This window comes from Alosa alosa, chromosome 10 (genome assembly GCF_017589495.1).
Source record: "Alosa alosa isolate M-15738 ecotype Scorff River chromosome 10, AALO_Geno_1.1, whole genome shotgun sequence".
NCBI classification, from domain to species: domain Eukaryota; kingdom Metazoa; phylum Chordata; class Actinopteri; order Clupeiformes; family Clupeidae; genus Alosa; species Alosa alosa.
Window position 1 is genome coordinate 9,672,631 of NC_063198.1, and position 16,812 is coordinate 9,689,442.

The 16,812-nt window shown below is 41.5% G+C and overlaps 1 protein-coding gene across 1 annotated transcript; it reads left to right on the plus strand.

Moving 5' to 3' along the window:
• The first annotated feature begins 683 nt into the window (after positions 1 to 683).
• On the plus strand, positions 684 to 15,808 carry ahcy (adenosylhomocysteinase). Its single transcript, XM_048255792.1, has 10 exons — positions 684 to 836; positions 2,388 to 2,578; positions 8,451 to 8,526; positions 10,277 to 10,429; positions 12,653 to 12,765; positions 13,626 to 13,833; positions 14,067 to 14,154; positions 14,704 to 14,818; positions 15,211 to 15,405; positions 15,508 to 15,808. Exons 1-10 carry the CDS (start codon positions 809 to 811, stop codon positions 15,637 to 15,639), a joined length of 1,299 nt encoding a protein of 432 aa, XP_048111749.1. The 5' UTR covers positions 684 to 808; the 3' UTR covers positions 15,640 to 15,808.
• The last annotated feature ends 1,004 nt before the right edge of the window (positions 15,809 to 16,812 follow it).

The window sequence follows — 16,812 nt, forward strand, 5'->3', positions numbered from 1 at the left end:
CTTCATACACTTTTTAGGAGACAAAGTTAGCATTTTCTGAGATATGTTGTTTTTCTCTGAGAGTTTTAAGAATGGTAATGAAGACTCTCCATAAGCCAATGACAGTTTCAGCTTTTTTTTGGCCTTCCCTATCTGACAGGCCAAAAGATCAGGTCAAAAAGTCAAAGAAGTCTAAGAATAGTGGTGAAAAGATGGAAGGTTCACAGCTGAAATAATTCAGAACTCACTTATTGAAGTTCCAGACTTTGCATTCAGGCCTACTTTTTTCAGTTTTTGTTTCAGTGTGATTGTGTGTGTGTGTGTGTGTAGGCCTACTGCTTTATGCTTCAATGCTTTTGTTTGGCCTTCACTGTCCATGTGGACGCCTCCTGTCAACCTGCCTGACTGTGGCTCTTGGTGATTTAAATTCTCATGATTAAAATATCTCATGCAGCCCCAAAAGTCCCTTGTTTGTTTTTATGACACACTGAAAAACCCAACAGGGTCTAGATATAACTTGTCCAAACTACTCCTAGCAAAGCGCAGACTCCTCTGCACACACGCACAACACTCCCACCTTCAAGCCTCTACTCTGATTGGTCGTATCATTTCGTGTCTGTTTTACCCTCTTTAGCGTAAGGCGGGGTATTCTTTCGGCCAATCAGAAGTGAGAGGTGTTGAATTGGCGCCCCATCTCATTAATATTTACACAAAGCCTTAACCGCAGACTTAAATTCAAGTTCAAACCCTCATCCCTTTCTTCTCCTCTCACGTCCCCAGCCAGGACCTATCTAACATTTCCACCGGCCACATCCAGACCGAAACAGCCATGTCTGAGAAACTGCCCTTCAAAGTCGGTGAGTGTAATGCATTGTCATCTTTCTGTCTTGTGAATTTATATTTTCTTGCACAGATTGCTAACTGGACGAACGTTAACGTTATTACAGTGCTTCAAGGTAACGTTAAGTAACGTTACCAGGATAAACGGCAAGTTGGCCAGATGGGAGGTAATGTTAGCAAGTGGTTAGGTGGAATTCAAACTGAAATCCGTCTCCGACATAATATTGCACAAAGTACACGGTGCAAAATAAATTTCTCCGGACAGCAACCTGTCTTTGACTTATTAATTATAGCTAACGTTACCACATGGCTGCTAAACCGGTCGTGTAACCGGTGCAACACAGCTAACTTGGGACATAGCTAGCCACTACAGTTTGTGAATGTGTTCCATGTACACATTTCTGTTATATCAGCTTATTGTATACATTAAGCTGTTTATGCAGCGATGTCTATACTAAATGTAGAGTTATCATAATCATTCACTAATTGGCTGTAGCCAAGAAATCAGTTTACGATTGCAATTTGTTTTGTGAATGATTTTATTCCGTAAATCGGTAAGGGTAGTGGTAGTTGTAGTTTTCTTGGGTACGGGTATATTGTGGCAAGAATGGGGGAAATCTTAATGAAAACTACATTGCCCGATGTGCGATTGCCCCGCCATTGACTGACTGACAGACACAGCCATGCGTGTTCTCAAGACTGGCACGTGGTGTTTTTATTGGTAAACTATCTCTGTGCATTCCAGTTATTTGAGTTTCCTTTTGTGTAGACCTTGGTAGCCTTCTGTAGTAACACCTTAGTTGACCGCTTATAGTTAGTTACGGTTCTGTTTATTGGTTCTTTGACACTGCCTTGAAATGAATGAAACGAAACAGTTGTGAACGCGGGCTCAAAGTGAGACTTTGATCCTATTATCTAGTCCAGAGTCCAGAAACGAGTAATAAAGGCCCTTTAGTCCAGAAACTAGTAATTAAGGCCCTAGTCTGACCAGATTTATATAAGTGGGTCATCAAGGTAAATTTGGTTTGCAGGTTAAAGAGAAGCAAGGAAATGCCAGAAAACCCACCCAGTACAACCCACCCTCCCTCACTAGATACAAAAAGGGGGGCTATAATCGAGCTACCAGTGTTCAACCGGTCAGTTGCGGTTAAATGCGGCAGTATTTGCAAACAAGCCACATCTGACCAATGTGAAGGGTTGGGCTTGCTTACTAGACATGCCAGGCCTGCGGTTTTGAATTGCAGCTGCAGGATTCCAGAGTAGTAGAAATGGCAAGTAAGATACTGACACCCTCGAGTTTGACAGCTGCCTCTGGAGACCCTCACATGAAGGATGTATCGGCATTCTCTGTACACGCCCTCCATTACTATGTGTGCAGTTTTAACTTGCACCCACATAACTCGTTTTCACATCACTACCTGCTAATAGAGAGCGCAAAGCAGTTCATCAACTCTCTCACCTGTCTGTCACATAGTTAATGTAACTTTTGGGCACTGTCAGACTAAAGCCCCTTTTCATTGTTTATAAACAGTTGCGTCATTCTGTTATTTCTCTCTTTTTCTCCGCAGCTGACATCAGCCTTGCCGAGTGGGGCCGTAAGGCTATCGAAATCGCGGAGAACGAGATGCCTGGCCTGATGAAGATGAGGGAGATGTACGGCCAGTCAAAGCCCCTGAAGGGCGCCCGCATCGCCGGCTGCTTGCACATGACCCTGCAGACTGCTGTCCTCATTGAGACACTCACTGCACTGGGGGCTGAGGTGAGTGCAGGGCCAGACACAGGCATGAAGCCGGAGGCACTACACTGTCACTTTCAAAGGTTATGTCTCAGTAATATCAATGGGATGGGGCTGCTTTCATGAGCGTGCACTCAAAGAGCCAACTTGCAGCACTCTTCAAACGCACAGAACGTGCATGGGCTGTGAAAGAATTTCTGTATGTGTCTGTGTTTGCATATTGACTTGGAGTTGTGGGTAATTGATGTAGTTAAGTCTTAGAAAGTAAAAGACCACCAACCCTTGTTGACGTTGATGTTTCTATCATGAGTTTGGACTGAACTCTAACTGTAATCTGAGTACTGTAAAGATGCTGCATTATTGGCACCAAGTTCAATCAATTACTGAACAGTGGGACCTTCTTGGTGGGTTTTAACTCTTTAAGATTAGTTCTCATACTGTGAGTAGTTGATCAATCAATAACCCACAGACACTGGAGGCTTTGTTGGGTTAGTATTTAGACTGACCTTTGAAAGATTTGTCTGTGTTTCTCTAGTTTTCTGAATGTCCTAAAGTTCACTTAGTATCCATGTGAAAAGTCACAAGATGAAACTGGATAGATATCAGAATTGTGTGATCCCTATCGGGAATTTCAGCTCAGTGCAAATCATTACTTCAACATGTGGTCAATCTTCAATCAGCTCTGCCAAACTTTTTGGCTGCTGTTTCACAACCCCTTTACCGTTCATTTTAAGAGCTTAGGTTAGCTTTGCGGCTTTCTCCCTGAGGACAGGAGTGTTTAATGTTGACCAGACCAGCCCTCTGGCAGCAGGTGTGTGTAAGCTCTGTCTCAATCCCTTGGAGATTTGCTTACTGAGACTCTTTATAGCCACGGACCGATCAGTAACCATGGCTACCTGTGCCTTAGCACGTTCAAAGCATAATTTTTGTTATCAAAATTACTTTGTGGGATCTTAATAAGATTTATTTGATTTGTAATTGTTTTATGGCACAGTATGGATGAATGAGGAGAATAAATCCTTTTCATTTATTTTTTATTCTGCCTTTTTACTTATGCACCTCATGAGACTGCTTCAGTTGAACCCCAGTAGCACCCCACACCGTCCCTGATAACAAGGAGAAATATTTATAAAATAGATGTTTAGTCAGCGAAGGAAGGGAAAAGATAGTCACAAGGGGCTGGAGCAAAGTGAGTTGAGAGGCTGCTGTGCCCATGCAGTGATCTACAGCAGTGTTTCTCAAAGTGTGGTCCGCGAGCAGACATGATGAAATATAATATAGATGAGTTGTTTGCAATATTGAACCAACTTGTATGTAAATCCAAACAGTTCTGCAACACTGCCTATGTAAGCTATGCTAGTTTAAATCATATGAATCCTCTGACACAATAAGCAAGTTGAAGTAGGTCTACTCTAGTTTTTTTTTTGTTTTTTTTTGTTTTTATTTTTTTTTTATTGGTTAAGTGGTCCATGGTCTGAAAAAGTTTGAGAAATACTAATCTACAGCACATTACAGCTAACATGTAAGGGATAACCGGTGAATTAATGGCCGAGGGTGAGGGACAGAGTTGCCGCCGCCCAAGTCCATTAATTCCGTATAACAGGACACCTCGAAGGCTGTTATCCCGCTTATCACCCGGTTGCCACTATAGGCAATAGTCATGCCTTTATAGCACGCAAAGGAAACACACTGTTCCGTTTAAAAAGAAGCCGACTTGTTGTACAACTTTCTTTGCAGGGATGCAAACAGCGCGCCTTTTGGCGGATGCCGCCTTTTTCACGGCTGTCTGGGGGACTTGTGTGAATCGTGCAGATCCGACGAGTTTTTCTTTGGGGGGGTTGAAGTGTCTGATTATAATTTCATCAAAGTTAATTCTGTATTAAAATGACTACATAAACACACAGCCTACCGTTACAGTCCATGAAACATAGGAAGTGTAAGACAACACTATAAATCAAAAAGCTGCGCATGTAAAAATCAATATAGCACTCGTAATCGTGGGATTGGTTCGTGAGATATTCCCACGGCTGTTGTTGCCTGTGCCACTCGGCCTCCGGCCTCGTGGCTACGGCCGAACAACACCCGTGGGAATATTTTTAACCTTGTTTGTTGCCTCAGTCAGTTTAGTTCAGTTCCGGACAGACTAGCAGTATTTTGTCCTGTAATATTTTAGTAGCAGCCTAACGTTATATCCAACTCTACCCCCTTTCCAACGTGTAGCCTAATGGTAATGTACTTGTTTAGGCTAGCAGCTTGTTGACGTCTAGTAGCCTAATGAGCCGCTGGTCTAGGCTTTTTCGTAAATGCAACCCGAAGTGACAAGTGACGAACTGACTTATTTTCAATGACACCTACCACATAAGGGCGAGAAACTGATGTGTGGGCTTATCCTAACAGACAGACCGCACTACTGTTGATACATTTTAACTGTACATTTTAAATGCAGAATAACGTTATTTTGGGGCGCATTGAGAAAGGGGCAAAGTGAAGTGAACTATTTTGCACTCTGTTATGATACTGTCAGGTCTATGGTAACACTATGGCTAATATATGCAACTTTTCATTTACAGAATGAGAGAATTTGATGAGAGTGAGGCACTAACAGTTAAGAAAGTGGATGAGGGTTGTAAAAAAAATTGGAACTGGTCTTGGTTACAGGTTGAAACGGAGATTGAGGTCAAGACAGCCAAACACAAATTCAAAATGTCAGACTTTTTCAAAAAAATTGAAAAAAAGGGACATGCCAAATGTACTTTCTGCATGAAGGAGATTAATTACGCTAACAAGGGAGTGCATGCTCTGTTGAATCACTGCCAGAGTGCTATACACACACACAGAGTGGCTACCATCATATCTACCCAGTGTGGCCCAGCTCCTCTGTCAAGACAAGCCAGCTACCAGCTAAAGTCAGGCCCCAGCAGACAGAATAAGGGAAGGAACTGGGACTGTGTATTTTCATATTTTAACATTTTTGTGTGAATAGGGTGAGCCCTGGATGGCAGAGGTGCAGTGGCGATTCTAGACATTTTTAACAAGGGTGGCACTGGTGAGGCACTGATTAATTCAAGGGTGGCATGAGGCAAAACAACCAGATAAACAGAAACAGGCTCAAGATGTGAAATTAGCACATACATTAGGGAAACCAGACACAAACACCATACTCATAAATTGAAAGAAAAAAAAAACACAAATACCTTACTCTCACATAAAATGTCTTTGTATTTGAATAAAATAATACAAACATATTAAAGTTAATTATCTAAGTTGTCTGTCCCAGGGCTATGCTGTGCTAAAACAAATTCCATCATGGGGACATTAAAATATAATCCATTTTATTCTATTCTATTAAATGAAGATGTACAAATATACTCATCCAATACATTTTTGATTAATGATCAGTAAAGTTCTCAAGAAACTTGAAGTTGGTATGAAGGAATGTATTGTGTATGTGAGCAAACATTGTTAACGTTGCACATGGGGCAACTTGTTGCAGGGCAACCACATAACCGGTTCCATGTGTTCGAATTGGATGACTAAAGTTCTCAAGAAACTTGAGGTTGAGCAGCGTGAGCAACCTACATGTTACTTATCTGCCTGAATCTCAATATTCTGATCACAACAACTGTGGGCAAATTACAAGTCAGCACCAGTGTTGCATTCATTGTTTTTCACTTTTATAATCACATCACCAAAAGTAGGTTATTGGTTTTACCAAAAGTATTTGGCAGTATTTTTAAACTATAAACCTATAAAGTATTTTGATACAAAATACGATGCCATTTTTTTCCAACTAAATAAAATACAAATTTGTATTTTAAATACATCAGACATGCCTATCCCTGGCTGTTGGCTGCAGTAACTCCAACACAAAACAATAAGTACTACCTAGCTTATGTTAGTTTTGATCCAATTTGACAGCTTTGCTATGTTGCCCACCAAAATTTCTACCAGCCCACCCAAATATAGTAGCCTAGCCTAGGTTAGAACCAGCCCTGCCCTGCATGGAGACATATTTTACGATAATAATGGAGAAAATGTTAGCAAAACTTTAGGTTTTTGTTAGGAATCTCCCTCCCTCATTCATCTATTTAGCAACAGCCCACATTCTCGTTCAATCCAGAGAGACAAGTGAAATAAATGTTTTTTTTTTCTTTTTTTTTTTAGCGGACATCGCCATAGGCCGCGATATTTAGGCTACCTGTGTTAGGCCTACAAAAAGTTGCAAATTAAGGAGTATTTCCTGATCGGGAAACCTTTAGGTCCAGGGTTCTATAATATCATTCAATTGTGCATAAATTAACAGACAGAAGTGGAAGTAATTTAAATTCATGGCTCCGTAGACCAGCAATCTACTTGTCGAGGAGGCTCATAATTTGAGAAACGCTGCAGATCATAGACAGAGAAAGCTCTGGGAACAGAACGCAGGCATATGATTTTGTTGTCACGCGCTACTATGGAAAATGAACTTTATAAAGACTGGCTCGGCCAATAAAAAAAAAAAAGGAAAAAGTATGCCAGATGGCCAGTCCAGCCCTGCGTTCAGGAATTATTTAATTATTATAAGCAAAAGTGGAATGTGCACAATGTTTCATTTATCCCTCCTGATCGGGACGAATAAAACGGGTATTGGGGACGAAATAAGCATACAGTTTAGCCTAAGCTATGTAAACTTCCAATAATTTCAATATTTTAACAAATGCTTGACTGGTTGAATGGTGATACATGTCATCAGAATATCGCTACCTGTAGCCTAGATGCGACGAGTGTTTAGTGAGTAGGCCTAAGCTTGATGAACCATAAATTAAAAGTTTTCTTAACATTACATTAGGACATTATTACCATTAAACACTTTTACAAAAGTATAGGCCTTTAGCCTACAGTTAACACTTAATGACCTATCAAATGTCGGCGACTTAAGTGTGTGATTAGATAAATAGGCACTGGCAGATGCAATAGGTAAATAGATATCTTTGCGTGTTAGCACAAGCAGTAGCCTGTAGGCCAATAAAGGCTAGCGTGTTTGCCACTTACATTTCTGATGTCTGATACTTCAAACTGCTGCAAGTGCATCAAGAAAGGTCCTGCCTTAGACCATGTTAATGGCCAATTGTAGACTAAGATTTGGGGGTGGCCAATCGAATCTCAAGGGTGGCCTGTGCCACCCGGAGCCACCCCTCTGACTCTGCCCCTGCAGAGGTGGTGGCAAAATGTAATAATATGATATTTCCTGTGGGGACGTGGGCTTCGATAAACTCACTCCTTTTTGACCATACCTCTGTTTGCATCCCTGTCTTTGGCACTATAACAGCGATAGCATGGACCTTGAGCTTGTTTACATTTGATTCCATTGTTGCGAAGCCTACTTCCAGGCTCAGCCGTCGTCCTACTATGGTTGTTATAGTAACCATTCATAAGCATTAATATGGAACGGTGATTAAACTTTTTTTACCAGATCTACTTCATAGGTGTCCCGTTATTCAGAATTGATAGCCACCCCACCAGCCGATCAAAAGAGTATTTCTTCTCTCTGGATGATAAAGTGCAATAATAAACAGCGGCTACACTTGATGACCAGAAACAAATGCTGTGCTTGGATAGTGGTGAGCATTGCATAGTCGGGACATTGTCCTGATTTCCAGGTTGCAGTCCAGGGCAGGCCCCAGTCTCCTCTGAGTCCATACAAACCTTTCATGATGTGATGGGTCACATTGAGGCAAGTGCATCATGAGCAGCCTTACATCATGAAGGTATTGTGAAGGCAGGGGAAGCCATGTGTCCCTGCAGACTTGTGTGGAGATGGCCGAGGGCTTGATGGGAGTGCTCTTTTGAAATGGATGACTGCCTGTGACTTGACAATCCTTAGTTTTTCTTTGTCTTTCTCCCTCTACCCTCTCAGGTTCAGTGGTCCAGCTGTAACATCTTCTCCACACAGGATCACGCTGCATCTGCCATTGCCAAGACTGGCGTTCCAGGTACATCCTGCTCTCTTAAGGTTTTAGACACGTGAAAATGGCAGATCATGTATTGTGGCTGTGAATGATGGTGTTTCACTAGCTGATCATTTGACTCCCTGGCCTGCTGTTGGTCTCTGTCACCTCAGGCGTGAGTGGGGTGGGAGGGAGAAAAGCACAGAGGTTAAAGTGATTAGGAAGGTGCTGTCGTGGGCTGTGGACTTTTGAACTTTTGGCTTCTCTGGTCATCACAATCTGATGCAATCTCCAAAATGAAAAGTGGGAGGGTAGTGAATATGAGTGGGGGAGATGGAGAGGGGAAATCCACGGAGAGCCTGTGTGTGTGGCTGAACACGCCTGCAGGCGCACTTTCATATCCGCTCCAGCCTTTCATATTCTCCTCGCCAGCTGAGAACCGAAAGCCCCTGAGTTTCAGAACGCAAGCCAAAAATACAAAGCAAGTATTTGACTTCTGTTTCTTTATGAAATTCTTTCAACACTGTTGAAAGTGCTTGGTGGATTCCCTACAGTGGCCAGTTGTGTATATCTGTGTGTCTGTGAAGGACACACAATCAGCACAACATTTGGGACATCTGAAACTCTTCCCAGGCTTTCATAAAGTCCGCATCCCCACTGCAGTGCTATTGTGGTTAACTGTGAGCATGTGCAGTAAATTATTAACTCACTGAACGAGTGCAGCAGTCGGTTGCATCAGTTGAGTGTAAGTTTGATCGTAAGTTTAGGTGTAAGGCGTGTCCTAAACTTTGAAGCTAGTAGTACTAGTTTTAAAATAGCACTGCATTCTTTTTCAGTTGCACCATTGCTGCTTAAGTTGCATGTTGATAGAATGACTTTTTTTTTTTTTCTCTTTAAACGGCTAATTAATTAGCCTGACGAGCCAGACCCACATTAAAATGTAGGGTCTGGGCACTCACCGTTCGCAGTGCTCAGTCCGAGTGGCGGGATAATCAGTTGTCTTTCAAATTCCCTCTGCACGCAATAGGACAGCGCAGCCTATGAGTCCCATCGTTTCCCACCAGCCGAGCTAGTTGGCTAGTTCAAACGTTTGCCTACTTAATAAAAAGCTTAACTTCGTGTCACACTGTTCGCCAGCAGCAACATCCATCTTATTTGTTTTCAAGTAGCAGGGAATTCAAGCCAAACCGTTGCAACTCTGCCATCAATCATTATGTTAAGCCCACCTAACGACTCTATACACTATTTCATTGGCCTGATTTAAGTTTCGATTTCTGGAGCTCACAAGCCAACGGAGAGTTGCTAGACTAGACCTGGCAACAAATGTAATTTGCGGCCGCTAGGGGCGCGTCTAGATTTCTAGGCTACCAATTAATATCACTGTCTGATATCTGAAGAAGCATGTCACAGCACTTTGCTTTTTGATACTGTATGCTGATATTTAACAACCCATTTTTCTTACTGATATTTGTACTGTCAGGCCCATGTAGTTCCAATACAGACAGGATTGCTTATGCACATTTAATTAACTTGAACAGTGTTTTAGTCATGTTTGTTACTTTGCTCAACTGGTACTTTGTTGAATTTAATGTTCCTACCATTTAAACGAGATGACCATGTTAACAAATGACTTAAGTATGCCTATCCCCTAATATGAGCTTCAACACTGTGAGTTGCACGTTACACATGCTATGAGACAGATGAGCAGTAAAAATGTAATCAGAAATGGGTTTAGTGTTGTCCATGTGTTTCAACATGTCTAATGTGTGCACCTGGTGGTTTGTACTGTTGGCAGTATACGCATGGAAGGGCATGACCGATGAGGAGTATGTGTGGTGCATTGAGCAGACCATCTACTTTAAGGACGGACAGCCCCTCAACATGATCTTGGACGACGGTGGAGACTTGACCAACCTGGTGCACACGAAATACCCCAAACTGCTCTCAGGTGGGTGGGGCACCAAAAGCAAAATGATAATTAAAAACATAGGCCTTCTGTTCAGTATTTAATATTTGAGCAACAAACAGCAAGTCACTCTGACTGAAATGGTCACACATAATCAAACTAGTTTCTTCACGCAGATCGAGGTATTACCTTTTCATTTCTCATTCAGATTTGCTCAAGGAGGGCGTGCCTTAAACAAATATTTGCCAGCAAAGTAGAGCCTTTACCACTTTTGGGGGATGGCAGGTTATATTCCCCGCTGGTATTCTTGTTGGTTATTTGCGTTATGTACTTTTGAGTGTTCTTTGCTGGATGTCTTAAAATTCTCCAATGTAAGATGTGTTTGTGTGTGCACAAGTATATGGCTTTTGTCATGAGTCATGCTGAAAGTGCAGTTGTCCTACCCATGGTAATATGAACTCAAGCATATGAACACAAGCAGGAGTCTACAATAGTAAAGTCATGATTGGACTCGACTCCCAGAGTGTCAGTTAGAAGAGTGGCAGGAAATTATGAATCACCCCCTGAGCATTGCTGACTGTACCTCTTAACCAAAGCTTATAGATATTTTGCAAATGGTTTTGCAATCACAGGTAGTGTTCCTTTCGTCAGACGAGACGAGAGGAAATATGTTAATCAACAACCTTTTTTTTCATGACTAAGACGAGACGATGACGAGACTGCAGTCATGTCCTGAAACACTGACTAAGACTATCTTAAGATGCATTATTGTTGACGAAAAAAGACGAGACTAAAATGTTTTGCGTGAAATAAAAACTAAGATAAAATCTCTTCATTTTCGTCTACAAAATGAGAAGACGGAATATCTAGCTGTTACGTTTTCAAAATATTCCGAATGAGTTCATTCGCAACAGCTTTCCTGTAGGCTAGTCTACGTGCTGTTGCTGCAACCCTGTGGCTGCAACACGAAACTACATGGAACAAGAACACTGGAGATTTCTGCTAGAGTTAGCAAGCTAACTACCTAAGCTTTATGCCACAATGCTACATACCCAGAAGTTGAAGCTTCTCTCATACAAATTAACATCCCCCAGAATGTCCATACGAAAATGTTCATCATGTAATGTCAACTATTTAGCTAGTTAGACTGATGATTCAAAGTTTGCTAGCAAGTAAGCTAATATGGAAAGTTCGCTAGCAAGTTAGCTATGGCTAAGATGGAGAGTCTGTTTGGGGAATGTGTTGTGTTTGGGCGCATATCGCCATCTAGCGAGGCGGAGTAAAACATTAATACTTTGGTCTAAAAAAAAAAAGATTAGACCTACTTCAACAGTAGCCTATAATTAGTCTACACTATAGGCCTAATCACTGAACCACCTTGCTTATTGTCTTTGCACTTTGCTTATTGTGTGGATTCATACTGGATGATTTAAACTGGCATATTTTACATAGACAGTGTTACAGAACTGTTTTTACATACAAGTTGGTTCAATATTGCAAACAACTCCTCTATATTATATTTTACCACGTCAGCTCGCGGACCACTTGGGATAGCTTGCGGACCACCAGTGATTCCCGGACCACACTTTGAGAAACACTGGTCTACGAATATGACCGTGGTCCAGTCAAATCTTTTACTGTCTATGGTCAAATCCCAGCCGAGCTATAATTGTAGCTCGACTTACCTGTGCATGTAAACATACTGACTGACAAAAAGTCAGAATGAGTAATTATAACAGACGAGTAGCCCTGTGGACACACAATATTGTTGGAAAATTGAAATGTGTGACACTATTTGACTCAAATGGTAATCAGAAATAATTTGTTATAAAAAAAAAGACTAAAATGTGTTGACTAAAACTGACTAAGACTAAGATACCTTTAGTTTTCTTTTGACTAAAACTAGACTAAAATGACGAGACTTTTAGTCGACTAAAACTTGACTAACAAAAATGATATTTGAATGACTAAATATGACAGACTAAAAAGGACATTTTGTCACAAGACTAAGACTAAATTAAAAATAGGTGACAAAATTAACACAGGAGGATTAATCACAGGAAGTGAGAAATGCTTATATTAGATTTGGAATTGTGCATCTGTCTCTTGTGAGTTGCAAGTTAGTGGGACGGCAACGATGTTGACAAGAATGATTCTCTCCATAGAGATTTGTTTCAAAACGGTTCTTGAAGCCTTGTAGTCACCTTTACTTAAATTACCTCGGTCACCTTGACCTAAGTAACCTCTGGCTTCCATGTCCCGTAGGGATCAAGGGTGTGTCTGAGGAGACCACCACTGGCGTCCACAACCTGTACAAGATGATGAAGAAGGGAGAACTCAAAATACCTGCCATCAACGTCAACGACTCAGTCACCAAGGTAACAGACGCCCCACGGTCACAGGGTTAGTCGTCTGACAACCGTCAGCAACAAGATGCCTCCCACACTCACGCTCCCATATGATGAGTCATACCAACAGCATGATCACATGCAGACCACCAGATTCTGCTCATTCACTGAGCAGCTTTACACTCTTTTTTTCTGTGGATAACTAGCCTGGGTGTTCCCATGCTGCCTTGCGCGCGATTTGATTCATGCTGCTAAGGCAGCCTGGAGACAATGGAGCAAATTTTCGCCTGAGATAGGGAACCAATCACAGAACAGGGGGGAAAGCAAGACGATGATGAGCTATGCGCAGACGCATTTGATAGACATCCGTGGCACCCAATAAACGGATCTGGGCATTTTTTTCAAATACGAGAAAATGAACGTTTGGTTCCCAGACCACGTCTCATTGAGAAGTGGTGGCGCTAGTCAGGCTAGTGGATAACAGCCAAACCAGTATGACTTCACTGCTGTTTCCCATAGACCATCAATGGCTTAACAGGTGAAGCAGAAATTTGTTAACAAGAATGATAAAGTGTGTGATTTGGCTAGTAGAATGTGTTTGAGCTGGAACACTTTATTTTAATCAGAATATGCACTTCATATTACGTAGTGTGCATTGGTAAAGTTTGATTCCTGATTAGGGATGAGATTAATAACACTTGGTTAGATTTTATTAGATAAGCAGATTTTGCAGTGTAGAATCCAGGGCAGCTGACTTGTTTAGTATTAGCATATTGTCTGTTTGGCCACTGACCAGTGACCATGTAACATCTGGTCCTGTGATCTAAGGAAGAGGAAACCTTGACCACTAATCTTTTTCTTTCTTTCTCTCTCTCTCTCTCTCTCTGCAGAGCAAGTTTGATAACCTGTACGGTTGCAGAGAGTCTCTGATTGATGGCATCAAGCGTGCCACTGACGTCATGATCGCCGGTAAGGTGGCCGTGGTCGCTGGCTATGGAGACGTTGGCAAGGGCTGCGTTCAGGCACTGCGTGGGTTTGGTGCCAGGGTCATCGTCACAGAGATCGACCCCATCAATGCTCTGCAAGCCTCCATGGAAGGTAGGTGTGCACTACAAAAGCCTTCTTTAACTAATGACTGCAATGTACTGTAAGTATTTGGTGTAATATGCCTAATACATTTCCTATATAGTTGCATATGTATAGATGTGTAATTGGATATAGATTTGTACAATTTATGTTCTACCTATTCTATGTATTCTGTAACAAAGAAAATTACTAAAATAAAAAGTGTGTTTTTTTTTTTTTTTTTTTTTTTTTTTTTTTTTGTGAAGGCTACGAGGTGACCACCTTGGAAGAAGCATGCAAGGAAGGAAACATCTTTGTGACAACTACTGGCTGCGAGGACATCATCATGGGCAGGTTTGTTTCTTAGCAACGGAAGGTTGCGTGGTCAGTTGGATTAAACCAGAGATGTGTCACTGTGTATCATTTCCATGTGGGATATCTGTTCTTTTGTGCTCTAGGTTTAGTACAGATCTACTTGCTTTAAATGTCACTGCTGTATCAGGCTCTCTAAAAATATTATAGTAGTCATTCATTTTGCTTGAGTCTGTATTGTATTGGGGAAAAAAATGATCCTAGATTTATTATCTGATTAATAACCCTGCCCCCACCCCTCCCACACACACACACACACACACACACACACACACCATACCCTCCCATACACACAATATACCTTTTTAATTACTACTTTTAATGTATTCTTTAAAAGTTGAGCTGGGTCTTGTGCACAATAATTTATTAATTTCATTACTTGTAATTCCTTTATACATGACAATGAACTACTTGATTAATATTGATAAAATCATGGTCCAGTATTATGCGTTCAAAACCAGACAAAATCTATCTCTACAAATAAACCATGAGTCTATCACAAGATGTATGTTTGTTGGGTGTCTTTGGCAGGCATTTTGAGCAGATGAAGGATGACTCTATCGTTTGCAACATCGGCCACTTTGACTGTGAAATTGATGTGGCATGGCTCAACGAAAATGCTGTCAAAGTCAACATTAAACCTCAGGTAATCTGCAGTGACTTAAACCAATCATGTTAAGCTTTGCTTTTTGTGTTTGGCTCAACCAGATGAATAATACCTTTACATTGCTGCTTGTACATTCTCTGCCCCATTTGCAATTGGTAACTAAAATGAAGGATACAGATGTTGTAGAATAAAATTATCAATTCAATTAGTGAAATTGGTCAAATAAGTTGTGCAAGTGTATTTCTCTTTATTTACAAATGAAATGGGCTTGAGTAAGTCACTACATTCGATTTCTCAACTTTCACTTGAATTGGACGCAAACAAAACGATTAATACGACCCTTGAAGATGGCCTTCATTCTTCATGTGATCTGGCATTCCGTTTTCGTGGTGGGGAGCAGTGTTTTTTATTTTGCATGTCCCTTTTGTCAGGTGGACCGCTACCGCCTGAAGAACGGCAGACACATCATCATTCTTGCCGAGGGGCGATTGGTCAACCTGGGCTGTGCCATGGGCCACCCTAGTTTCGTCATGAGCAACTCCTTCACCAATCAGGTGCTGGCGCAGATTGAGCTCTGGACCAACACCAGCAAATACCCCCTGGGAGTCTACTTCCTGCCAAAGAGGGTGAGCCGCCCTGTCACATATTGAATCCAGATCTTTTGAGTAATGGTTTTGTTTGTAGTTGGGGTATGTAAACTTTTGTTTGTTTGTTTGTCTGTGTTACAGCTTGACGAACAGGTTGCTGCTGCCCACCTGGATAAGCTGGGAGTGAAACTGACCAAGCTGTCGGAGAAGCAGGCCAGCTACCTGGGTCTGCCCAAAGAGGGCCCCTTCAAGCCAGACCACTACCGCTACTGAGCACCAAAGCGTCTGGAGGCTGGCTAGACATCCCACAGGGAGAGGGAGCGAAGGAGCGAGGGAAGCTGTGTGTGTGTGTGTGTGTGCGTGCGCAAAAGTGTGACTGTGTGTGATGTGCTTGTTACTTGTTAGAGCCCTCCTCTGGCAACCTGCTGTGCTTCTGCTGGTACCCCAATTAATCGAGTCCAAAAAGTTTTGTAACATTAACCTTTTACAGAAACAAACACATATGTGTAAGAATAGCTTCCAGAGGCGTCATTCGCAAGCAAAATGGCATTCCTAGTTTTGTTTATGACTTAAATTAAGGAGTTGAGAATCATGCACAGCTGCAGAGGGGTGTTAGCATGGCTTCTATGGCTAGCTGCATCCAGTGCTTTGACTGACACCACAATTCCAGAAACCTCAAGTCCTATTGGCAATGTCTCCATGTCTTAATTTCAGATTCATAATGTAACAGTTCCCCAGTCAAACGGTTTCTGTCTTATTTCTTCTATGGTCTTGGCTGAGAAGAGAGTCGCTGTTGGCTGCCACGGAAATGCCAACAGATGCACGTAACCCTCCTGTGTCATTTTCATATTGTGACTTTATGCACTTATTAAAAGACACATGAAACGGAGATCTAGTGTGTTTTGATTTTTATTGTTATTTTTTTATAATGTTGTGTGTTGTCACCATAAACAACATACAATATATCAGCTTCACTGAAAGACGTATTTTATATAATACATAACTAACCAATGTGCACCGGGTAAATGGTGATGTTATTGGCTCAGAATATTTTAACTGCAATCTCTCCAGAATTTCACTACCTTAACCATAGCATTGAGATGAGCCGGATGAATCTTAACATTGCAAACTGAAAATGTATAACTGGTCTTCAGTGTAAACTATACTATTAATTTGCAGTTACTAGCAGCGCCTACTACAACCCTGACAAGTTTTCTACAGGAAATATTTTGTCACAGTAACCAGATCTGGTGTAGCTTGTTATTGAGATTTTAAAAAAGATGATTTGTCATTTTCACATTTACAAACAAAAAGGCCTCAAAAATTAGTCACGGTTACTCACAGAGCGTGATGTTTCCTGTTTCAGTGTCATTCCTCTCAATTGTGTTTCTCTGACCCTGAAAACCTTAGTGTGCAGAACAGCTGTAAGCAGAGAAGGAAGCAGTA

What these genes read in the sequence shown, in the direction of transcription:
- ahcy (XM_048255792.1), top strand. Translation starts at nt 809, where the DNA reads ATGTCTGAGAAACTGCCCTTCAAAGTCG. An exon ending in TGCCAAGACTGGCGTTCCAG is followed by an intron (nt 8,527 to 10,276) that starts GTACATCCTGCT and finishes TACTGTTGGCAG; the next exon opens with TATACGCATGGAAGGGCATG. An exon ending in GAGGACATCATCATGGGCAG is followed by an intron (nt 14,155 to 14,703) that starts GTTTGTTTCTTA and finishes TGTCTTTGGCAG; the next exon opens with GCATTTTGAGCAGATGAAGG.